The sequence below is a fragment of the Ranitomeya variabilis genome, chromosome 6, assembly GCF_051348905.1.
Source record: "Ranitomeya variabilis isolate aRanVar5 chromosome 6, aRanVar5.hap1, whole genome shotgun sequence".
NCBI lineage: Eukaryota > Metazoa > Chordata > Amphibia > Anura > Dendrobatidae > Ranitomeya > Ranitomeya variabilis.
Window position 1 is genome coordinate 85,677,631 of NC_135237.1, and position 26,371 is coordinate 85,704,001.

At 40.2% G+C, this 26,371-nt stretch overlaps 1 protein-coding gene across 4 annotated transcripts in view; it reads right to left on the bottom strand.

Moving 5' to 3' along the window:
- HDAC9 (histone deacetylase 9) overlaps positions 1-26,371 on the bottom strand; it is a 902,387-nt gene that overhangs the window by 120,986 nt on the left and 755,030 nt on the right. For all 4 annotated transcript variants that reach the window (XM_077268733.1, XM_077268735.1, XM_077268732.1 and 1 more), the window contains 3 exons: positions 20,717-20,873; positions 14,328-14,454; positions 11,188-11,309 (listed from right to left, as the gene is read on the bottom strand). In XM_077268733.1, the coding sequence (XP_077124848.1) occupies positions 11,188-11,309; positions 14,328-14,454; positions 20,717-20,873 (406 nt within the window). The remainder of the gene's footprint in view (positions 1-11,187; positions 11,310-14,327; positions 14,455-20,716; positions 20,874-26,371) is intronic.

Here is a 26,371-nt window from a genome sequence, read left to right on the forward strand (position 1 = left end):
AGGAGTCTAACTTGGCCTCCCCATCGGAGTCTCCTTTGGACGCTTTTTTGTTTTCACATGGACTATATTTTATCTACCGGAAGAAGCTACGAGCGAAACGCGCGTCGGGGCGACAGGGGAACGCCGGACTACCCAATAACACAGGACACATATCTGCTATCCATTCACGTGCTGCAGCGGTGAGACAATTTGTATTTTGTGAAATTTATACTGATATTCATATGGGCTTGCCTAAATAATTTAGTATGTATTCCCCTGGTGGGCATTACAAAATGATATATTTACAATAGGCATTCATTAGGCTGATTGAGCTATATACCTTGTTTTACAAAGCCCTATAATGTCTCAGATCACTGCAGGTGGTCTTATTTGTTTTTCCTGATGGTATATATATAATTGGAGGGTATTTTTCCGGCCCCCTGGGTACTTCTTTGTACTGTATGTTCCACATCCATTGTTTTTATAAATCTGACTAATAAATAAAGTGATTTTATATTGATATCTTATGGATCTCTCCATTGGAGTCAGGGGATAATTCAACTGAATCTCCATATTGTTGTTTCATGTGTATGATATGTCACTTATTCTGGCTTAGGTAAGTGGTTCTCACTTTTGCTTTGCAACACTGGGGTCCTGGGGTCAAATCCCACCAAGGACAACATCTGCAAGGACTTTGTATGTTCTCCCCGTGAGTTTCCTCCAGGTACTGACCCTGTTTGGGTGGATTTCCTCCAGGTACCCCTCCTGTTTCCTTCCACACTCGAAAGACATACTCATAGGGAATTTAGATCGTGAGCCCCAATGGTGATAGTGACGACAATGTCTGTAAAGCGCTGTGGAATATGGTGGCGCCATATAATCAAACAATAAATAAGTGAAATTCTTTTAGTTTGTGTTTGCATTTTAAGTGTTTTTTACATTTTTAATCTACGAGTTACTTTATTTTATGTGATGTACTTTAGTGACAGATTTCACTTCTAGGCTAAACATTAATATGCAATATGAAATCTAATACTTTAAAACTCGATTAGCTGGAACAACAGGCTGCATAACATTACAGAATTGGAGCTGCAATTGTATTCTCACACCATTATTTATTAATTTCAGAAAAAGCTGCAATGTGCGTAAAGAACATTATCTATTACACTAGGAATCATTTTCAGGTTATGCAACAAGAAAAATCATGGCTGCCACTGCGATGATGATTTATCACTATGTGACATCGGCCAAAATGTCGTAACATTGCCGACAAATAAACTGAAAGTTATATGAGAAAACCACCAGTGGGAAAAATATGCAAGTAGACTGTGAGATAAACTTCACTGATGCGAAAAGCCAAACACAAGTCGCTGATAAAATCCTTGTCAAGAAAAATAAGGAAACTACGTATTAAAATTTAGATAAACAAAAAAGCATAATATTTCAATACACCAAGTAACGTTGAGACTTTTTCTTTGAAACCCAGTGACTTTAATTTGTGCCTAATCTCCATTAAAACCTGGAGATACTGAGTTATTCCTAATAACTTGTGACCACGGACAAGAGAGCACTATAGTAATCCAGACATTGAGATCCCTTAGGCTAAATTCACATGATGAGTATATGGTACGTTTTTCCCACTACGTATTTACATGCATAAAAGAAACAGAGTATCGCAGTTGATGCAAAGTGTGTGGGATATCTCTAAACCTGGGCTTTTTTTTACACTGCCTGTGGTGTGATTTTGAAAATCAGCCACTAAACATTTTTTCTTGCTCTAAATATGCATTTTATTTGTGAATTTTCCCCATATATTTGAAAGAGATGAAGAATATCAACAGATATAAAAACACACAAGTTTTTATTGTTTTTCCACAGAGGAAACCCAATAAAACTGCTCGTAATCCGCACATGACTTTAGAAATAAAGATTCATCAAAACTAAGTAACAGGAAATATCCAACACAAAGCATACCAAGAGGAAAAACTACAATAAAAAATTATGTAAAAAATACACTGAAAAATGTGATGAAAAAATCATGACTAACCCAATAAAGTTAATAGCTTATACTGTAAAAATTCTGCAGAAAAACTGCAACAACAAAAATGCACTGAATACTCACCGTGGGAACTTAACCCTAGTCATACAGTAAGTAAAGAGCAGGGACATAGCTACTGGAGGCAGAATTGGCATGTGCCCTGGGTGCAGATGAAATGCAAGAAAACTGCAAGGTATTTAACAAGGTATTAAGATGCGGAGCTAAAAGAGACAATACACATTATATAAAAAGTAGGCTAAGGGCATATCCGGGACTTTAAAAAAAATGTGACTAAGCACTAACAGGCATGTAGGTACTAACAGAAGTAACTACCTGCCTGTTGTACCCAGCACCGGTCATTGACCGCTCCTGCCAGAGATTCAGCTGCTCCCTTTCAACAGAGCAACAATTTCTCTTCCTGTTGACAGGGTGAACATACTGTGTCATGCTGATTGACAGCCGGCTTCCTCCAAATAGACTGCGGGAAGCCAGTTGTAAATCAGCATGACACCAGTAGTCCCATCCTGTCTACAGGAAAAGAAACTGCTGCTCTGTTGATGTGACATCAGCGGAAGTCTGTGGCTGCTCTGTGCTGGCGGAGAATGGCATCGGGCACAATTGGCAGGAAGATAGCAACTACCTGCCTGTTAGTGCTTAGCACATTTTTTTCTAAAGTCCAGGGTATCCTTTTGATTGAACAACTGTTGAAAGTGGACCAACTGTTGAACTACTCTTCTGTTGTGCCATGAACATTTTAGTCTATATTGGTTATTGCTACCATTCAAACTGTTTAAAAAGAAATCAGCCTTAGGCAATACGATATCGAGGGGTAAAGCAGTGTCATGGCCAGCACAAGAGGATGTTCAAAACCCACAAAAAAGGAGAAGAAAACTTAAATAAAAACGGATAAAAAGGTATTTATTCACCCATGTATGCAAATTGTCTCTTCAGAGAGGAAGACGACTTGAACTCTAGTGCCATCTATTGGAAGCAGCAATTCCACAAGTCACTATCGATCTTTTAACGAGCCTTGCAATATGACTTAGGATAAAAGCCAAATCAGAATCTCACTTTGTAGACAGTGTTTCGTGTTTCAGGGTACTGCCCCTCGTTAGTGCAAAGTATGAGATCTGATTTGGCTGGGTGAGAGGCTAAGACTGGGTTCTAAGGAGTAAGGTTTTTCATTGTGTAGAGTGACATGCCAGATCTGACATACCAGTATAAGGAGACTAAAAATCCTTACATGCTCTTCTGGCACCACCATCATTACAACCACTAATGGTCTTTCTCATCAATCAAAGAAACTTAGAGATAATAAGTCCCTAAATACCTTAGTTATGTTAAAGTACATAACAATAAGAAAACATATAAGGGCCAATTCATTTTTGCATTTACTCCTTGCTTTGTTTAGTTTTTGGTGTTCTTCACCATTTTTTTCACTTATGCCGATTTCTTTTTTTAATTTGCGCTATTTTTAAAATGTATTTTATATGTGTTTGCCTGTTTTGTTTTTATGTTCAAAACTGTGGAAGGAATTAAGGTTTCCTGCGGTTTTCGCCTAATTTATCATTTTAGACTTTTTGAAAAGCTACAAAATATGTCACAAATATATTTCGGTCTCCCTTGATTTTATGAACAACACTTATTTTAGTACAATATTTGTACCTTTTTGCGAAATGTGCAATTTTTTGCACTAAAGAGTTACAAAAAATGCTAGAGACACAAATAAAGATCGCTTTTGACTTTGTAAAGAAATCATAAAGTGTGCATTCCATTTTGAAAAACTTGGCGAGTCAAATGCTACAAGACAAGACAAAAAATTTAAATCAGTGATATTGACTAAACATAGGTGATAGCTACAAGTACACCCTGGAATTCAGGCAGTCACCTCACCCAACGAGTATTTTGCATTACTGCTTCACCTGGGGATAAGAGAAAGCAGAAATATGAAGATGGTGACTCACATTCAAGAGCATTTTTTAACATCCTTACTTATTGCTTGATATTGCACTTCTATGTCCCACTGTAAACAGTGACCATTACTGGAGTGCTTCTTGGTGTAATGGCACCAAGCATGTTATATTATTCCAGCACCTTTAATATGCATTCCCCTGTGCAGAAATCCTTCTATTCCCTGTTTTGTTTTTTTCTTTCTGGACTTTCTGTGATTACATTATTGGTCTTTGTCAAGCAGTAATGATTGCCTCTACAGGGCCAAAATTTTGAAGATGATCGCTTTCTTTCCAGATAGATTATCGTTGGCAAAAAAAATTAGTTTCTTGATAAATTAAACCCAACAATGATTTGAGTTGAAATTTCCCATTGGATCAACTTTAGACTAATGTGGCCACCTTAAGGCATTGAACTAAACTTTTAGTACAAGTGAAGAAAAACCCAACTACAACTTCAACGATTGAGAATTGTTGATATTATTGTATTGTAGATGTCTTTGCCATTCAGAGTATGCAATAATTTATTAGTTCTCACGAGCAGTCAGAATGGATAAGGAGCATCCAACTTCATGTATAAACAGTGAATTTGGACTTAGTAGCTTGGACATTACATGACTGTCCTCTAACCTATACCCTACCTTTCGGCTTTGAAAGAAATACAAGCAATAACCTGATGACACGTCTGTGCATGAAGTAACACAAAAAAGTCACAGGCTCATAAAAAAACACATTTAGCATCTATAAAGACATTATTATTCTAAATGCAAAAGTGAGAAAAGGCCATTAAATGTAAATTAACACTTCAGTAGCAGACAGGGATCAAAGTGATTCTGCAGCAGATAATCCATTAGAGAGGTTATGTGAAAGTTCGATGTCCTGCTAATGTAAGGAACACTGTCATTTTATCTGGTGGCTCACATACAGCCTCACCTTTGCTGAAGGTACATTGATATATTAGGGAATCATATAAATGGCACATACATATCTCAAAAGCTTATTGGTCTGATCACATATCTCCATAGTCCTTAGAGTTGGTCAAAGTTGTTGGGATTCTTGGCTGCACTAATTTTGATATAAATAAAGCCTTCTTCACATTAAATATATGAGATCTGCTCTGATCAAACAGAAGAATGGATATCGGCATAATGGAGAAGGAAACACTGCCTAACCCTTTCTTAAGGAATGTTTCCCCTCTCCGTTGTGTTGAAATCCAAATCTCCTATTAATCAATAAAGAAGTACAGGCAAGAAGGTCTCCCGATCTAATATGTAAGGACTCGGAGCCCAATCTGTTCTTCTGAGGACAGTAATGGAAGAAAAGCATCATATTTTGGCCAAAAAACATATTGTGTATTCTGGAATATTAGGAAAGCTTTTTGAAATTTCCATTCCTTAATGCTTCATTAATTTGTATTTGTAGTGTAAAGGAAACTATTCCAATAATAAATATCTATTAAGAACTGAACTTTGGAAAAATCCAATATTTTATATGAAGGACTAGAAACTATCTAAAGCCATGTTGCCCAAAGCAAAGGAAAAAAAGGCTTAACCTCAAGGGCAAAGGTGATAGATTTCTGCCTGTCTATCACTGTAAGCATATACAGGACGTCATTGTGTGTCCAGTGGGCACAGTGGTACAACAGTCCCTCATTGTCCCCAAGGCCTACAGCAAAGCCTTGTGGCTACGTAAATGAGGCAAGGGTCATTTGACTCGTGTCGGGGTTCCTGTTTCTTTTCCTGATAAAACCAGCATAAAAACATACGGGTTATGTAGCTAAGGGCTAGAATTAACTCTATTGTACTTACTGTGATTTAATAGGTAAACAGGGTATTTCTGGATGTTGTTAAAATGTCATGTTAATTAATGGAAGGTGGTAGAGCTAGTAAATCATTAGCTCCTCAGAAAATATATATAATATGAGCATAACACTATCAGTGGCTATACCTTAACACAAGAAGAATGGTTTCTAAAGGATGTAGTGTTATAATCTGGACTCTCACATAAGTAAAAAGCTTTACATTCCTTAATTTACCAGCAACAAAAAGAAATATGTACGAACAAAAGAAAAAGGCTTTCTGAGAAAATGTACTGTAAAGTATATGTACTTTTGTAACCATTTTTGATAATGCTCAAAATCACCTAAAACATAAAACGAGACAGCTTTGCAAATAAAATGGATAAAAACAAACTAAAAAGAGCTGTGATCTTCTAAGGTACCAACTGCAAACCAGTACTGTTGGCTTTTTTTGTATAAAAACTAGCACAAGAATGAATAGAAAGTGTTCAGGAAAGATAAATATCTTGGTACCGTGTTAGCCAGTAGATAGATATGTTGTGCATAAATATGTGATTCTTCAGAATTTGTATTAGTCTATGCCTGATGAAGAGACCTGTGTAGTCTCGAAAGCTTGCAATTTGTTACCATCTTTTCAGTTAGCCATTAAAAGGTATCAACCACTGAGGACTCTCAATTCTAAATATTATTCTAGAAAGTGTTCATCATTGCAACAAATATCTCATATTCAGCCCTGCGTCAATAAAGGAAAAAGCTTCATTCTGATTTGTGGCTATCAGCAGCTCTTCAAGTTCTTGTCTATTCTCGTTGGGTTCCTACGTACAGTATATGGTGAGATGAAGGGAGAGGAAGAGGGACGAAGGAGCTTACCATGCTGAGAATGTGTAGCTGGAAATTTGGCCCGTAGTTCCTCCAGAGGGTGCAGGTTCCAACTTATGGGGGCTGACTTTGTTCTAACCTATTGCAATTGTACTTTTGTTTAGACAATGTATATATGTTGGATTGTTACACTTATGCCTCATTTAGCCTATGACTAAGGGTGTGTATACACTTGAAACGCGTGAGGTACGAGGCCTCGCCTTTTAATGTTTTAACTACGTTTGACTAAAGAATCCATTATATCCCTGGATGGTTGTGCCGAAATCTTTCCTTATTTTTCATGTTCCTACATATAGTCTTTGTCATTCTACTCCTTCAGACCCTTTTTCTAATAGTTGAAGAAGGAGTAGATTAAAAAAAAAACAAATGTGTCCATACACATAAAAGAAAGTTGGCTGAAAACTTGGTGGAGTTGGCCAACTTTTATGTGTAAAAGGGTCTAGGAACTCTCTCCCAATAGATGGTGCATTCACACTTTAAAGAGAAAATAAGTTACCGTTTTAGAAAACTAGACACAGAGATGTGTCAGATGTTTTGATCGGTGGCGGTGTCAGCAATTACTTTGCTTAGACTTTCTATTCAGTCTGTCATATAAACAGTCTCAGAGTACTGCAGTACTTGGTTGATTGTCTCTGCCCCTCTGCTTTAGGTCTCAGTACTTGGGCAACCAATCAAAACATCTGCTATAATGGCATAACAGGTCACAAGTTTTCTAAAATTGCAATTACCCTTTAAGTCTACAGTTATACAGAGACTTCTGCTTTGTGTGTCTTTCAGGTCTTAACCATTGAGCTGGTGCTACAGATCACATCAATAGACCGAACCACATACATCTCTGTGTTCTGTAAAACTGTGGACTGCAGCAATCACTAACACTGGAAAGTCACATTACAAAAGGTAGAACCATAGGATTAACACATGAGTCAACATAATGTGTTCTGTGCAAGGTAAGAATTGTGTATCTGGAGATGTAAAGGTCTGTTCTGGACCTGTACACACAAAATTGAAGACATACTTATACAATACTTTTATTTCTATGTATTGGCATAATAAAAGCGCGGGCGCGCTGGGTTCAAATGCCATCAAAGACAACATCTGCAAGGAGTTTGTATGTTCTCCCCATATTTGTGTGTATTTCCTCGGGCTCTCTAGGTCACTTTTACACGCCAAAGACATACTGATCGGGAAGTTAGATTGTGAGACCCAATAGAAACAGCAATGACAATATCTGTGAAGTGCTGTGGAATATGATGGCGCTATATAAGGAAGGATAATAAATACATTTTATAACTGTGACCACAACAACTCTCTGTATTCACTTTGCCTACTACAGTGGTCTATTTGGCAGAACATCCTTTCAAAAGTTGGTCAAATCTGAATTAAAAGGTAATTCCTACTTTCACTTACAGGTAGGTATTGTTGGAAAGTGCTTGATGAAATAAGCACTTTCGTAATTTACTTATTAAAATCTCCCTCTGTTCTTCTGATAAGTACAATTTAATTTCTTATTGTTTCCAGCTTATTGTCTAGGTTACTGGCAACTTCTGGCCAATTATACACAGTGCTTGCAAGCTCTTTTCAATAGAGATTGTAAGGCCTGCACTTAGGATGGCCAGGATTGCTGAAGATCAAAGTTATCTCCTAATCGTAGCCAGTTTCATCACTCATCCCTTTCTGCATAGGCAGAAATGCCTGATCTGGCAGCACCTGGAGTGCACACCCCAAGACAATAGTACAACAATGCTGCTAGTCCAAGCTGTCAATCAAGCAGCAGCAACAGCCCCGACCAGCAGTCAGGAAGTCGGCCGGCTGGGGAGCACTGCACTCCTGAAGTTGCTTAGGAATGGATCTTAGGAAACCAAGATCACAAACTCACAAAAGAGATGATAACATTTAACATCTTTGCAAAATTTTGACCAACGAGTTTTCTTAAAAATCGGATCAATGCTTCTCTATCCAATGTATTCATTGTAATTAACTCATTATGATTGATACATGGAAATCATTATCTGACTTAGTACATCATTATTATCAGTTCATCTCCTTGCATGCAAATTCCCTGTCTGTGCTGGGGCTTAAAATCTAATTTCTCGATATTTTCCACCTCTTCCAATGCACCAACTCTCGCATGTTATTCTGTCTAGTAAAATAGCTGACTCCTGCAGTGCTTTCCACTCTTGCTTGCAGGAAATATCCCATGTAATATTTATAATTGGTGGCCAATGATAACAAACCGCACTCCACAGGAGTCCTTCAAGGGGAGCACTAGTTAATAGTGGGAGTATTTGATAGGTATTAAGCCTCACAGCAGGAATGCCAGGCTTTTCCCTGCCCACATGTTTACCCAACCATACATGCAATCATCCTTCAATTTTTATTTGCAGCGTCTATGACTTTTCATCTGTTTAAGATATCAGCCCATTTATATATAATAGAAAAGGACACAGGGTAAACCTAAAGGGCAAATTCCCCACTCGGAGATTCTGATAAGGATTGCATTTGGGACATGTATTCCTTTCAAATGCCACTTCCATTAAGCTTCAATAGCAGCTGTGGAGGCTTTTTTCAAGGTACAGACATTTCTACACCTATTCATGTTCTCAGCAGGGGTTCAGTAAGTTTCATTTGATGCAAACACGATGTCCATCAGAAAATATAGAGTGGGACAGAACCTGATTCCCATTGGAACCAAAGGAAAACAGGCAGGATTTATCCTGGACCAGACATCAAAGGGCAGTGATATAATGTGTTTACTATGGGATCCTCGGAAACGTGGAGAATTATTCAGCTCAGAAAGACTTACGTAAGATACTATGTAGGTGTAAGTATTAACAGGCTAACGGACTAAAGTTTGTAATCAAGTTATAGTTCTGGAAAAAAGATAAATTGTAGTGATACAGGTTCAGTTTTGAAACAGTAAATTACACTGAGTTGAAAATTGTTTAGTTGTAATACATTTGTGCAGGCATGCAGTCCTATGTAAAACCACTGATAAGATATTCTTTTACATGCTTGATGTTAGAAGCTGTTATTTAAATTGACAGATGACATAAGAGCTTTATCTTTACAGACCTGTCTATGTGCACCATTATTACACAATATCTTTGCCTAATTAGCGTCAAATATAAACGTATAAAGGCTCAACCCATATTTGGTCCAGCCAGCAGTGTCTTATACAGAGGCGGTTCCCGATAATGCCTGACTATAATGACGCCATCATTATCAGATTAGTGAGGGTACAACCCCAGGTAACCCCACCAATCAGCTGAGGCAGAGCTCCAGTGTAGTGATTGTGCCTAGTATTGCAGCTCAGACCTAATCAGAAACATCTAAAACCACAAACCTCATTAACAATCCAAAATGCATAATAGTAGATAAACCAGACAGGAAGCTTTATACAGGTCAAAGCAAAATACAATAACTTTATTCCAATGATCAAAGATAAGAATATATATAGGTATAAAATGAAACAGCACATAATGGGCTAAGGACGCGTTCACACGCTCAGTATATGGTTAGTATTTTACATCAGAATATATCAAAAGTATAATAGAAACTTGTCACCACTTCCGTATTTATCACACACTCCTAGTTTTGTGTTACAAATACTGATCTAAAATACTGAACTTGAGGACACAATCCTATGGTGGGGACAACCAGGAACAAATATAGAAAACTTAATCAGATACTGTATATGTAACATAAATTAAATCCTTCAAATTCAAAGTTTCGCACTGATCCCTGGATGAAGCACTTCAGTGCAAAACGCGAGTTGGGTGTGGTGGGCCCCTGGACGTCTACCCTTAGGGTAGTTATATCCTGATCATTTATAACTGTATCTAAATACTATCTACTACTTAGTATACATTTACTTATTTTTGTATTTACAACCTCAAGTAGATTATGGAGGTGATATATGAGTGCTTTCTGCCATCCATCTCATTCTATCACCCTATATCAAGGTATTATATAGTTGCGTTTGTGGTTTGCTATGTTTATTTGTGTGTACATACTGTATGTATATAAACGTGTATTTAATTTATGATTTAATTTATGTTATGTATACTGTATCTGATTAGTGTTTGTATATTTTTATTCGGGTATCCCCGCCATTAGCCCCATATGTGCTGCGTTATTTTATACCTATATATATTTGTATCTTTGATTGTTGAAATAATGTTATTGTATTTCACTTCTCCTGTATACGTAAAGCTCTTTTTTGGTATAGCTCAGACCAACTCATTTGAGTGGGACTGAGCTCATAGAGCTGCAGTACCAGGTACAGCCACTGCAGGTTGTATGGAGCTGTCACTGGTAAACAGTGAAGAGGATGCTCAACAATCATCTGATCTGTGAGATCACAAGGAGTCGGAGTTTCATCAAGCTGATATGGAAGGCCTATCCTTAGCCAATCATTATCAAAATCTTGGAAAGCCAATTACATAATCCACAATCTCTGTCTGATCTACAACTTCACAAGTGCAAATTCTGCGAAAGTTCTTTGACATAACAAGAACATAAATATGTATTTTTCAAGCACCTACCTGTTTTTCTTAAAGGAAAATCATCCTTGCTATCTTGAGCCCCCGTTAAAGGATATTTGTATGATGGAGAGGTCCCACTTAGTGGAGGAGAACTTTGATCCAATGAAGCGTGATGTGCTGCCCTGCAACATAGACAACTAAATTAGACAACTCTAAACAATGGTGTTACCCATTTAACATGCTACAATTCTCCTGTATATTCGCTCGCACTGTATTATACATGACAGGGAACTTACTGATCTACTTATGTGTCGTGTGCCATAAAATTGGTGTAGAAGGAGGAAAAGGATCTTTAGTACATTTTTTGAATCCCACACAGTCACTATTCTATGTCTGAGAACCTACAAAAACATTTTCTTACACAGGAAGCTTTCAATCTAAATAGATGAAAAAATCAAAATGTTGAATAATTGTTAAACATGTTTTCTCTGAGCTGCAGTCAGGGCCGGACTGGGACTAAAATTCAGCCCTGGCATTTGAAGCCACACAGGCCCACTTGTCGCATGGTGACTGTATAATATCTTTGTACACTTGTAGGCTACAAGAAGTGAGGGGAGTGTAACACGACTATATAACATATAATTACAGCTGTATCCAGCATTACAGCTCAGTCCCCATAGAATGTAATACAGCACAGCCCCCATAGACTATAATACAGCACAGCCCCATAGACTATAATACAGCACAGCCCCCATAGAATGTAATACAGCACAGCCCCCATAGAATGTAATGCAGCCAGCCCCATAGAATGTAATGCAGCACAGCCCCCATAGAATGTAATGCAGCCAGCCCCATAGAATTAAATGCAGCACAGCCCCATAGAATGTAATACAGCACAGCCCCATAGAATATAATGCAGCACAGCCCCATAGAATATAATGCAGCACAGCCCCATACAATATAATGCAGCACAGCCACCATACAATGTAATGCAGCCAGCCCCATAGAATATAATGCAGCACAGGCCCATAGAATGGAATGCAGCCAGCCCCATAGAATATAATGCAGCACAGGCCCATGGAATGGAATGCAGCCAGCCCCATAGAATATAATGCAGCACAGGCCCATGGAATGGAATGCAGCCAGCCCCCATAGAATGTAATGCAGGCAGCCACCATACAATATAATGCAGCACAGCCCCCATAGAATGTAATGCAGGCAGCCCCCATAGAATGTAATGCAGGCAGGCAGCCCCCATAGAATGTACTGCAGGCAGGCAGCCCCCATAGAATGTAATGCAGGCAGGCAGCCCCCCATAGAATGTAATGCAGGCAGGCAGCCCCCATAGAATGTAATGCAGGCAGGCAGCCCCCATAGAATGTAATGCAGGCAGGCAGCCCCCATAGAATGTAATGCAGGCAGGCAGCCCCCATAGAATGTAATGCAGGCAGGCAGCCCCCATAGAATGTAATGCAGGCAGGCAGCCCCCATAGAATGTAATGCAGGCAGGCAGCCCCCATAGAATGTAATGCAGGCAGGCAGCCCCCATAGAATGTAATGCAGGCAGGCAGCCCCCATAGAAAGTAATGCAGGCAGGCAGCCCCCATAGAATGTAATGCAGGCAGGCAGCCCCCATAGAATGTAATGCAGGCAGGCAGCACCCATAGAATGTAATGCAGGCAGGCAGCCCCCCATAGAATGCAATGCAGGCAGGCAGCCCCCCATTGAATGCAATGCAGGCAGGCAGCCCCCATAGAAAGTAATGCAGGCAGGCAGCCCCCATAGAAAGTAATGCAGGCAGGCAGCCCCCATAGAATATAATGCAGGCAGGCAGCCCCCATAGAATGTAATGCAGGCAGGCAGCCCCCATAGAATGTAATGCAGGCAGGCAGCCCCCCATAGAATGCAATGCAGGCAGGCAGCCCCCATAGAAATTAATGCAGGCAGGCAGCCCCCATAGAAAGTAATGCAGGCAGGCAGCCCCCATAGAAAGTAATGCAGGCAGGCAGCCCCCATAGAAAGTAATGCAGGCAGCCCCCATAGAAAGCAATGCAGGCAGGCAGCCCCCATAGAAAGTAATGCAGGCAGCCCCCTCCCATAGCTCCACAATCCAGTCATCACTCATTGATAAAAAAAAAAACAAAACACTCTACTCACCTCTCTCCTCGTGTCCCGCGCTGCTCCTGGCTCTGGTCTCGGCAGCTGCAGTCTGCCCGCCCGGTCACACAGCAGGTGCATGATGATATGACGTCATCGTGCACCCGCAGTGTCAGCGGCAGGCAGAGCGGGGAATGATGGGAGAGGGGGCGTCAGCAGACGCTCTCTCCTCCATCATTGCATTCAACTGTACCGGCGTCTATGATGCCGGTATAGTTGAATGCGGGGCCGGGAGTGTGCCGCGACAGCGTGGGGAGTGTGCCGACAGCGGCACATTCGAGCGGCCCACTACTGCCATCGGCCCTTCTGGCATTTGCCAGAACTGCCCTATGGCCAGTCCGGCCCTGGCTGCAGTTCTCAGCAGTGGTCAGTACACAATATATAGAGCTGCGCTGTTCAGCTCCAGACACTCTTTGCATCTGACAGCCACCAAAATGATAGCTGCTGATCGGTGGGGTGCTGGACCTCCATCAATCTGATATTTATGACCTCTTTTATGACTAGGGGTCCATTTATATGCACAGACCAATGGCACAACACAACCGATTGGTGGTTTAAATGCCTGTCTACACAGGAAGACCAATTGATGCACGTAGGCTTCCATTGTTCTCAGCAGTCTGAATCCTGTTCACACAGGATGATGCGCTGCCAAGAACAATGAACTTTTTATGCTGCACTAAAGATCATTTCACCCAATGAACGAGCTCTTTGCTTTTTCATCCGTTGATCGGCAGCCTGATTAAAACGGCTTGTTCACAATTATCATCCTTAGCTTATCCATGTCGTTAGCCTCAAAACCCATTTATGAAGACCAAAGCATGGACTTTCTTGATAAAGTATGAGACATGTAGTCCTGTTTTAGCAGCAGGAGATAAGATGATAAGTTTGCAGCTTTGCGTATATCTTTAGTAAAGCTGGTAATGTCTAGGTGTGTTATACTAAGCTTAATTTTTTAAGCTAATTTGTTATGAAAAAAACATGAATCCGAGACCTAATAACCCAAGTACTTTTTGACAACAAGACATTGAGATATGATGACATACGTGTACCAAAGCTTGGGGTGGCGGCCCATGGAATGATTGGTTCCGTTTGTAAAAGTATCTTTTGTGGCAGATTTACTCAGGAGGAATTCCTGGAGTTTCAGCTTTACCTCGGTGCTGGCTACAGCTCCTACAATCCAAAAAAGAAAACATCACCAAACAATGTAAAACCGATAGGAGCATGAGACTTCTCTAGACAAAACGAGAACACCTTTCTGAGGCTCACAAGCCAGAAATATAAAACTATAAATACATATTAATGATACAGCATATCCCCTGGGTGGAGAAGGGGTTAAATGTGATTTAGGAAGTGTGACTTCATTTTGCTTGTTTCTAGGTAACAGAGTCACGCAGTGTGCACTCCGTGAGGAGGAAACTCCTATAAATGTGACAATTTAATTTAGCTTCCCACACTATTTGTTTACCCATAGGGTAGTAAAGGAATTACTTACTGCCGGCATTGCAAATTAATATCGTGGCTCCGAAGACGTAAAGTACATTGAATATGCTGTTGGAAAATGGATTAAATGCGCTCCCTTAAGGTCAATTAAACCTCAGTTTGTTCTTATTGAGCGCTAAATGAAAAACCTGCTGCACCTACATGGTGGGATGAGACCAAACTCGGCAAATTAAGCAAAAATCAGTGCGGTTTGTAGCAATCGAATGGCCACTGGGAGTAATTCAATGCTTGACTGTGCAAAAGGGTATTGTCACCAGGACTGGTTCCCTTAAATTGGGGTATCTATTGACCACAGTGACGTAGAGCCCATACTCTTTGCCCTCTAAAAACTACTTATATATAGAAGGAAGAGCATGCACTACATAAATGTACATTGTGTCCACATTGACATACAGGCTCCTTCATAGCCAGAAGAGGCTAAAGAAGTGTCATGTGACTCTTCTTTCTGAATACATAAGAACAATTCACTGAAAACAAAAAAAATAAATAAAAACATCGCTGAAAGAGAGAAACAGCAGCCATACTTGCAATACCATGTCCAGACACAAATGCACAAACAGGATGCAGCAGGTCCCCCATCATAAAGTCGTGAATGACACCCTATGTAGACCTGTGTGCAATTAGAACACTAGGCAGCCGCCCCACGGCTGTTTGGTGGGTGTTTTCAGTATTTTGCACCTGTGCTGCCTCCGTCTTTATAATAGGGGATCTGCTGCATCCTGTTTGTGCATTTGTGTCTGGACATGGTAATACAAGTGCGGCTGCATTTTCTCTCTTTCTATGATGTATTTTTTTACTACATAAGAAAACTAATTATTAAGTGACTTTCTGGTTAAATGATATATCAGAGAATGAAATCAAATTTGTGGCCAAATTAACTATAAGTCAGCAACTAAGGCTGTGGAGTCACAGTTGGAACGGAAGTCCTAGTGTGGAAAAGTCAGGCTCTCTACTTACCGGCTCCACTCATTAGATGTAAGTTTTGCAATTACATTGCAATACTGTATATTGTATTGTTATCATTATTTTATTCACTGTCATTAAACCCCTTGATTGGGGCAGATTTATTCTATTCACCTCAACCATGAGGGCTATCGGAGGTGCAGAGGTCGGAGCTGCACCCAGCCCTGGTGCTTGGTTGTACCTGTGCCACATAATAGGATATCAGTATTATAAATTGTACAGGTTTCAGATTTTGCATTGGGGTCCTTGACCTTGAAATTTCATCTATTTCCCAACATGGATATAAAATACACAATAATGGACATAGGGCCAGTGACATAGCTTGAAGCTTGTAGGCCCCAATCTCCAACCAGATCCTCAACTATCACTGGTCTTTAATAGTATTGGTCTTCTCTTATGGATCAAAGGGACCTTTTGGGCCCCCCAGACTTCACAACTCTGGTGTTATTGCAACCCCTGCATAAACAATAAGACATATTAAAAGGGTTATCTGCTGAAAACAACGTATCACCTAATAATCAGGTTAAGTAATAACTTGATGATTAATAGGGGTCAAATTGCACCAACTAGCAGAACAGAAAACCATTATACCCAATTAAAATGGAGCAGCAGTATGCCATTCATTCCCTAAGGGTCAGTTACCAGCAGCCCCAGAAAGAATGAATGTAGTGGGGGCATCTGACCTGTCGTGCTATTTTGTAATGGAAGTAAAAGTGCCCCAATCATCTACCGATTGGTATAGGTCCTGATACTGGGACACCCACCGATCAGCAACCTGAACCCGCTCAGCTCCCACACCTAGACCCCAGCTTCAGGGGAAATGAACCTTATTCCTCCCAGAAGCATTCATGTTTCAGTTAGGGGGGTGGAGTTGGTGCGGGTTCAGTCACCGCTCTCTGTATAGAGAGCAGCTGCTGTAATCGAGCTCCCAGCACTGACAGCAGCTCAGCATTAGGGCTGGCTGTCAGTCAGTGCCGAAGGCAGGGTTATAGGTGCCACTTTCTATAGACAGAGTGGTGACTGATCCCGCGCCGACACCACACCCATGACTGAAACATGAACGCTACCGAAAGTAATAAAGTTAATTTCCTCCGGGCAGCGGGGCTCTCAGTGCTGGCACCGGGCAGGTTTAATGCGTTTTTTCATGTGACAGGTTCCTTTTAAGTCCATGCAGTGGATCATATGACAAATAAATGCTTTTTTTAAAAAAATAAAAATAAATCATTCCTTTACATTTTAATCACAGTTTTCCTTTTAGATCATCACTTAGGAAACTATTCGGCACCATATATCAATCGCTGAAGCACATAATCTGTCCATGCAAGCAGCGATATCCCAAACAATGACATCTGCTTGTGGAGTCAGCAACACAGTAGGGAGGCAATCATTTCCTTCAATATAGAAAGGGGATACATTGGTTACAGCTTATAAGTTTCTGCAGTACCCCTAGACTACATAGCTGATAAGGCAGAAATATAAGGCATATGGCCAGCTTAAGTCACTATGGAGCGAATCTATTTGACAAAAATTAATTAGTGATTTGTGCCAAAAAGAACAAAAGTTTGCTCCAGACTTGTCACTTTAATGTCTAAATATTGAACATTTCTATTGTCTAAATATTGAACATTTCAATTTTTTTTTCATTCAAAGTCAGTTTTTGGCACAAAAATGGATGATTTGCTACCACCGCACATTTGTTCTAAGATGAGACTTTCATCTTAGCAAATAAAAAAAGACAGAAGTTATACCACAGTCTCTGTTTGCTTTACAAAATGACAATTTAAATCACATACATGAAAATAAATATTATATGAAGAATTAGACTATTTATTCTTTGCAGGGAAAAAATGTATAACACTGGATATGTTTGGTACAAACGCACAATAACATGAATTGTGTCCTCCACTACACTAGATATAAGATAAGAACTGTTCATCTTCAAGGAAAACTGCTTGTATTTGTCTCCCTCTAGTGAGCAAGCACATACAACACTTATTGTTCAAAAATAGCTTCAGCTCTTCTTGGTTCCTCTTCATCGAAACATCCTGCAGATATTTGTTAACCTCTAAAAATGTTCAAGGTTACTGAAAAGGGACTAAAAATGTTTGTTGTGTCTAAAGAAACCAGTAACATCCTACTCAAAGAACATCTAAAAATACAAGTGATGTGAGGAAGCAGTAGGACAACGGTCTAAGGAAGTGTCCAATGGTGCTAAGATTATCTCCATCTTCTTATTTGGGCCAAAGACAACAAAATATACATGTAAGAAATAAGTTTTATTCTACAGTGAGGATTTTATATATCAAACTTAGAAAGAAAGTAATGCAAAACTTCTTTGTGTCCCTTCATGTTCATTGAATTCCCGGCGACAGCGATAGGATTTTACAAGAAGGATGCTTTCCCGCTAAGAGAAGTGGATGCTCTTCTGTGGAATCAGGAATTGAATTGGTCCTAATAACTTGATTCGTCTCACATTGGAATTTTTGTATTTTAAAGAGGTTATCACATTTCTATAAAGAAAATAAATGTAAAAAAATAACAGCACATGCTGTAAAACAAAGAAAGGAAGTGCTCAGATCTTATCCCTTGCCGATCCAGTGGTCCTCAGGCTACCGCTAGAGTCAATCAGTGACTGCATTACTGGCATCATGGCTCTCTGTTGAGCGGTGGTGCCAGGAAAGTGTGGCATATAACCCCTGTGGCTACTGATTGGCTGCAGTGGTGTCTTGGCTTGCCACTTCTATATATGACCGAGGAGGGGACCATTGCTATTGAGCTGAATCATTTTGCTTTACTACATTTGCTATTTTTCTCTTTCAGAAATGGAATAAGCCATTTAAGACTTTTTTTTTTAATCTTGACCTTGAAGCACGATGATTATAAGAAGTCTCTCATGGTGAAATATAAATTTGCTGAGTAATATAAAATCTCTAGGCACCATGCAGATCTTTGCTATGTCTCTTGAATCTTGATCCTACAGTTAGCTATATGGCATCCTGAGCTCCAGAAGGAAAACTTGTAAAATGGATTCATGAGCTACAGACGACCATTATTAGCTAAACATACCTATAAGGACCATGAATATAGGTAGTTTGGTGCAAACAACTTTCTAAAAACAAATATAAACTATCTCAAAATATAAAAGTTTATTGTTAAAGGGTTGAAGGTTTTGACCGACATTCTATCTTCAGGGGTGGACCTCTCCGTAGCCTCATCCTGGCTTCCTCCTTCCATCCGGTCATGCACTACTGGTTGATTGACAGCTTGGACTAGTAGCATGGATAAGCCTCTGGGCCAAAAAGTTCTCATTTCAATGCTGCATCAACAGGAAGATTTGACTCTGTAGCATTGGAGGAAGGAATGGGTACAGAAGCTGACCAGAAAAAAACAGCATCAGAGCAACACTTGCAACACTTGTATAGCAAAGACCTGTCTTCTTGCCTAGGAGACTGGCCACCTATGATAAACTGCAAATGTTTCTAATAACTTAGGTAATTGTCTCTTCTTGAGAGGGTAAGAGGGATCAATAGGATTTTTTTGAGAGGTTTGTAACTTCAAAGTTTGCTTGTTTTTGCAAGCTTTTTGCTATTTTAAGTCATTTAGGAAGATAGAAAAAAAAACTTTAATCCATAGGAGGTATTATTTGTTCATAATATAATATGTGACATTTATTATGCTAAAAGTAAAGGAGGAATGTGATGTTATGGGAGGTTTGACCATTTGTGAAACTGTAAAGTTGTCATATGCAATTTGCTCTTTCCTGTGGAAAGTCTGTAGTATTCTATAGTTCTTTGGACAATATGTAATGGATCTGATTACACAGCAAGATGGAAAGTATGAAATATAAAAGTCAAAAAAAAGTCTTGATTTTTATAACCAGTGCTTTTTGTTAGCATGGTATACATGCATAGAAATACATGCAGCCGCACATTCCCGTCCAAGTGCCGGCGGCAGTGCCGGGTATTGATTCAAGTTTCTCGCATCACACTCGCAAGTGTGACCCCGGCCTTATCTGTATATCCCTTTCCTCTATTGCATTTACTGCTGGCATTATTCCACCATGCGGAGTACCAGCAACTGGTATCTATATCCGCATAGGAGTGATACCTGACACAACCCAGCCAGGTGAGCAATACCACACTATCTACAACGTTTATTGCCCGGGTAATGCCCTATTGTGCGATTATTTGTCCCTTTTTAGCTGTAGCAATTTTTTGCTCTTTTGGTATTTTTTAGTAAATGTCTACATTAATATTGTATCTCCATTATTTCTGATTTCCAGAATTGTTCCCCAATCATGGACATAGAAAGAACTGAATACTCTAGACATGTACCAATCATTCATGGACCCTTTTCCTTCTGATGGAAACCAACCGTATGGCGGAAGTGACATCTGCAGGAAATAAAGGAGTTCTACAAAATATGTCATCAGTGCTTCATGATGTCACCGACTTGGGTGATCTCATTAGTTTAATTTTTAAAATGTTGTTATTCTGACTCTAGTGTATTATTTTCAATCATATACAGTAATCGATCACCTTTTCATTCCTCAGATAATTAGTAAGTTGATTGATAGCAGTCATCTAATTGTTTGCTATGGGCAGCACCAATATTTTTCCTTAGAGCATTTTTATTTATGAAGCACATGATATGGTACACATTTGAGCAGCTGTTCAATAAACTTTTTTTTATAGATATTCCCTTTAAGTGTAATTCAGTCCTCATTGTTTGTCAAACTTTTTTTAATGAAAATTTGTATTGCATGTCACCCACAAATACATAATAGCCTCATGTAGGAATTTATTTATTTTCATGTATCCATTAACAGTAAAACCCACGCTGTGATTGGTTGGCAGCTGTTTTTTTCTCCGACTGCAATATATATTCATTTGTATGCAATGATATTTACATATCAGACTCTATTTGATACAGATACTTGTGGTTTTGATCTTTATGAAGGTGTCCTTACTTTCTTTGCCTCTGTCCTTGTTCCGTGGGTGCATAAGTTGCTGCTCCCGCCGATGCCTCTCTGCTTCCTGTTCTTGCCTTTGCTGCTCCAGTTTATGTTCCTTCTCCCTTTCCAGAATCTCCTGTTGTTGCTTCATTGCCAGTAACTCCTGCTGAAGCTGTTGACAAAAAAGGGTTAAAATTGTATTTAGATTCTAAAATATTATTTACCTACAAAGTAACAATATTATATTGATTGAGATCGAGAACTAAATACAATGTTACAATAGATGGACTCATAGTTTGCATACGCATAGATCAGGACTGATTATCCCAGGTTTCTCTGTAGGCGGGATGTACTTAAAGGGACAGGTAAAGTCTGTAAAAAGCAGACAAGACCAAACAATCCCATAAAAAACATAAGCAATGTGTACTTGCAACAGCCACCATTACATAATATTTATGATGACTTTCCATATTGCTTACCTGCTATTTTAAGTAGTGGCTACTAAAAGTAGCATTTCAAAAACTGAAAGTTAACCCTCATCCATAGAATAGAGTATATCTTACTGCTCCTTTGGCAGTCTGATTTCTCGATCCCACAGCGATCCCGAGATCTTGGCTCTGGATCTTAAGAATAGGGCTCTGTAGAGCACTGTACTATGCTTTCTCAGCAATACGTTGGGCATGTGTACTTCTGCTCCATTCAAGAAACGGCAGTGCGCCATTATTGGAATTGCTGGGGGTACTCGTGGTCAAACCACTAGTAAGTTATTCACTGTCCTATGGAAAGAAGAAAATGCTCATTTCTGGGAATGCTCTTTAAACTTATTTGTATGTTTGCTTCATTAATGCAAAGCTGTGGCTTTAGCTATGGTCTACAACTTAGCTGCATGGTTGACAAAATAGAGAGACTGAAGTCCACCTTCAATTCTAGGTAAAGACTCAGGATACAGTTATGTATATCTCCCACATGGCAACTACCGTTTATACTCGAGTATAAGCTGAGATTTTCAGCCCACTTTTTTGGGCTGAAAGTCCCCCTCTCGGCTTATACTCGAGTCATACCCAGGGGTTGGCAGGGGAGGGGGAGTGGGGGCTGTCTAATTATACTCACTTGCTCCTGGTCCCTGCAGGTCCCTGCTTCCCCGCTGCTGCTGCAGCTTCTTGCTGTAGTGAGCGGTCACATAGTACAGCTCATTACAGTAATGAATATGCGGCTCCACCTCCCATAGGGGTGGAGCCGCATATTCATTACTGTAATGAACGGTAACGGTGACAGCTCACTACAGGAAGAAAATACGGCGCCGGGGAACAGATGTGCAGCGACGTGCCAGGAGCAGGTGAGTATGACGGGGGCAGTGCGTGATATTCATCTGCTCCTCGTTCCACCATCGGCGCCGCTGTGTCTTCCGCAGTGACGCTCAGGTCAGAGGGCGCGGTGATGCGATTAGTGCACGCCGCCCTCTTCCAGAATGTCGGTGTAGAGGATGGGAAGACACAGCGGCAGTCAGCGATGGAATGGGGAGCAGGTGACTATAGAAAGTGCTGGGGGCCGGAGAGGTGAGTATGTAATTTTTTTATTTTTTTAATCGCAGCAACAACATATGGGGCAAATATCTGTATGGAGCATCTTATGTGGCCATGTGCAGCATTATATGGGGGCAAATATCTGTATGGGGCATCTTATGTGGCCATGTGCAGCATGATATGGGGGCAAATATCTGTATGGGGCATCTTATGTGGCCATGTGCAGCATGATATGGGGGCAAATATCTCTATATCTCTATGGGGCATCTTATGTGGCCATGTTCAGCATGATATGGGGGCAAATATCTGTATGGGGCATCTTATGAGGCCATGTGCAGCATTATATGTGGCCATGTGCAGCATGATATGGGGGCAAATATCTGTATGGAGCATCTTATGGGGTCACAATCAACATTTGTGCAGCATTATATGGGGCAAATATCTGTATGGAGCATCTTATGTGGCCATGTGCTGCATTATATGGGGGAAAATATCTGTATGTGGCATCTTATGTGGCCACGTGCAGCATTATATGGGTCAGTTTTCTGTATGGAGCATCTTATGGGGCCATGTGCAGCGTTATATGGGGCAATTATCTGTATGGAGCATCTTATGGGGCCATAATCCACATTTGTGGAGCATTATATGGGGGCAAATATCTGTATGGAGCATCTTATGGGGCCATAATCCACATTTGTGCAGCATTATATGGGGCATATTTTAATATGGAGCATCGTATGGAGCCCATCATAAACTGTATGGAGCATTACATGGGGCTCCTGATTCAATATGGATATTCAAAGACACTTAACCTACTGATGTCTCAATTAATTTTACTTTTATTGGTATCTATTATTATTTTTGAAATTTACCAGTAGCTGCTGCATTTTCCACCCTAGGCTTATACTCGAGTCATTAAGTTTTCCCAGTTTTTTGTGGCAAAATTAGGGGTCTCGGCTTATACTCGGGTCGGCTTATACTCGAGTATATACGGTACTTCAAATTGCAGCTACATTGTTAAATGAACCTTAATAATGGGAACAACACTAATAGTTGGAACTTCAGTAGAGAACATATAATATCAAAGAATCAATGTAATATGTAAAGGGGCCTCCAAACACATTATAGCTATAGGCCAAAGATTATTTGGCAGACAGATATCTCTTCTATGTCCCCCATAAATACAGGAACACTCGGCTTGGATGAGCATTATTGCACTCTCTATGAGAGAGTCGATGGCCGACTCCACCGGTTTATCTCCAGGAGGAACAGAAAGATTGCCCATTGGAAATCCAATGTGTTATTCCTTCTCTCCTCTGACATCATCTGTGGAGAGAAAGTCAACAATCCCCCATATATAATAGAATGTCTGCCAATCCCACAATTATAGCTTCCTGCAGCCCTATTTTTCCAATTAAAATGGAAACCCCAGCAGATCCCACTAAATCATATCGTAAATCCTTGGTGATCCTTGAGTTAAGTCATGCAACAGCTCCAACCTTGCATTGTGGTTTCCATTTACAACTTCTGATCATGAAGAAATAAGCATCATCAAAACACAGTGATGACAGTCTACATTTTATCTATATTTAATACAGCCAGGCTCCATGCATACTATGGAGGCACATGGAGTTTACCACTTATTCTGTGTCAGAATTTGCATAAAATCCTGGTATGATTAAGTATAAAAGTGTGGTACAGTTATTGTACAACTCATGGGTCATAGAGAGCTACTGTATAGTAGGGACATGGACAGTGGAAATTAGATTCTATTGACAACTTCCATTATCTATAAAACTCCTCTTCCCCATCCAGCAATAAGGGAGTTGTCCAATCCCCTTTAATAAGATAATAGAGATGGAAGAATTATATCAAGGCGTATCATCAATACGAGCACTACAAAGAACTTAGCAACTTGACACCAAACTAGTTGTTGGACTGAGCATATGTCATTTCTGCAAACAGCCTCTTCACAAAGTAAGAGAACAGGGTCTATAGTGCCACCTACTGGAAGAAGCAAGCCTATAAGTCAATATTGACCCCTGAAAGGATCATGCCACTTGGCTTAGCATACAAAGCAAACCAAAGGCTCGATTTTGATGTAGCGGTTTGGAAGGTTTGGGCCTCTCATATGTGAAAGTTGGAGACAAATTGACTTTGTGAGAAGCCTTCGATGGGTGGTCTAAGTGGTAAAGTTTCTCCTGGAGGAGGAAGGAAGACTTACAGGCAATATAATGCTCCCTGTGAAATACGAAATGCAAAGAGGGATGAGAATAGGTTTATAGTATCATCTACTGGAAGCAGCAATCCTATAGGTCGACCCTTGAAAAAGAATTGCCACATGTTTTAGGATATAAAACCAAACCAGAGTCTTCATTTGCATACAGCTGTTTGGGGTTTCTTGCCCCTCATCAGTGCAAAGCAGGAGAACTGGTTACCCCCCTATCTCTCATTTAGTGATTCTAGAGGGTAGGGCTGATTTACATCTTGTGATACAACTAACTCTATTGTCTAAACTCAAATGAAAATGCACCAATTTTTGCCATGTTATTTTCACAAATATAGTAAATAATTTATTGATTCTCCAGGCAATGTCAAGTTCTTACTTTTGACAATACTGAATTACAGTAATTAAAAAAGCAGCTTAAAAATTAAATAAAAGAAAACTGAGCAATTAAACAAGTACGGTAGTTTTTTCGCAAGGTAAAAAAGACACTGTCAAAATGTCATTCTCTAGGAAAGCTTAGATCCCACCAAGTTCACTGCCATGCAGACATTAACCTGTCCGGTGCCAGGGCAATGGGTGGTACACTGTGTCACATACATCCCCAGCAGCTCATATTGCTAAACCTGAGCTTTCTTGGAAATCACATTTCTTTGTACAGAACTTAATGGAAGCAATGCCCCGGGGAACCATTCACAGTCAGTTGTAAACGCTCTTAAGAGAAACATTCCTAGTCACTCTTTTCCTCTTTGGATAACAGACAAGAAGAATGACAATGGAAGCCCTGTTAATATGAGAAATCTACTCAACTATGCAGGAAACAGATTTGCTGAATTAAAGAAATCTGCTGCCCCATTGCTTGCTTAGGGAGGGTGGCCCTGGGACAATTTGACCAAAATCAAAAACATTAACCTTTATGAAGTAGAAGGACATTAATCATCCACTGAGCGGCAACCCATGTAAATGTCAAACTGTGCACAGAGAATCATAATGTAGGATGTGACCCCCACACTGATGACACTGAGGTCCGCACAGCTTATACTGTACAAAGAAAAGGATATACAGGTTTATAAAACAGTGGTGCCCAAACTTGGGCTCTAAAACTATTGCAAAATTATAACTCCCAGCACACCCTGACAATCCAAAATACAACTTCCAGCTAGAATGGCTCCTGTACTGGAGCTAAAGGCAACGTGATCTCCTGGCACTAGTACAGCTTCCATCTGTGTCTGCTGAATACTAAAATGAAACACGGAGCTGTCACCTTCCTGCCCAGCCATCCTTTCTAGTAGATCACAGGTGCAGAAATGAAGTGATGGAGCAGATGTTAGGGTAGGTGCTCACGGTCAGTAAACGCTGCGGGTTGGATGCTGCATACATGCACAGCATCCAGATGTTACAGCATAGTGGATGGGATTTCAAGAAATCCCATATCTGCGGAGATGGACATGCGACACATCTTTCCAGACTGCAGCATTTCTATTTATCTTGCGGAGATGCGAATCTCCGCAAGATGAATTTCACCTGTGCAATGTATTGGACATGGAGAATCTGCTGCGTTCAATAGCCGGCAGCGCTTTGGACACAGCAGACATACACTTCGTCCAAAGCGCTGCCAATTACTGAACGTGTGCACCTACTCTTAGCGATCACTTAGGCTACTTTCACACATCAGGTTTTTGCCGTCAGAAGTTGCCGTCAGATCCGTATTTTTCTCATAGACTTGTATTAGCAATGGATTGTGACGGATGGCCTCACGTTTCATCTACTTTTTCGCCGGATCCGTCGAAAATTTGTTTTCTGGTGGTCAGAGAAAACGGACATAGTAACTTTTTTTTGTCCGTCAAAAAAACGTACATCGACGGATCCGGCGGCGTCTGGAGTTTGCTATAATGAAAGCCTATGGCGCCGTGAAATAATGAA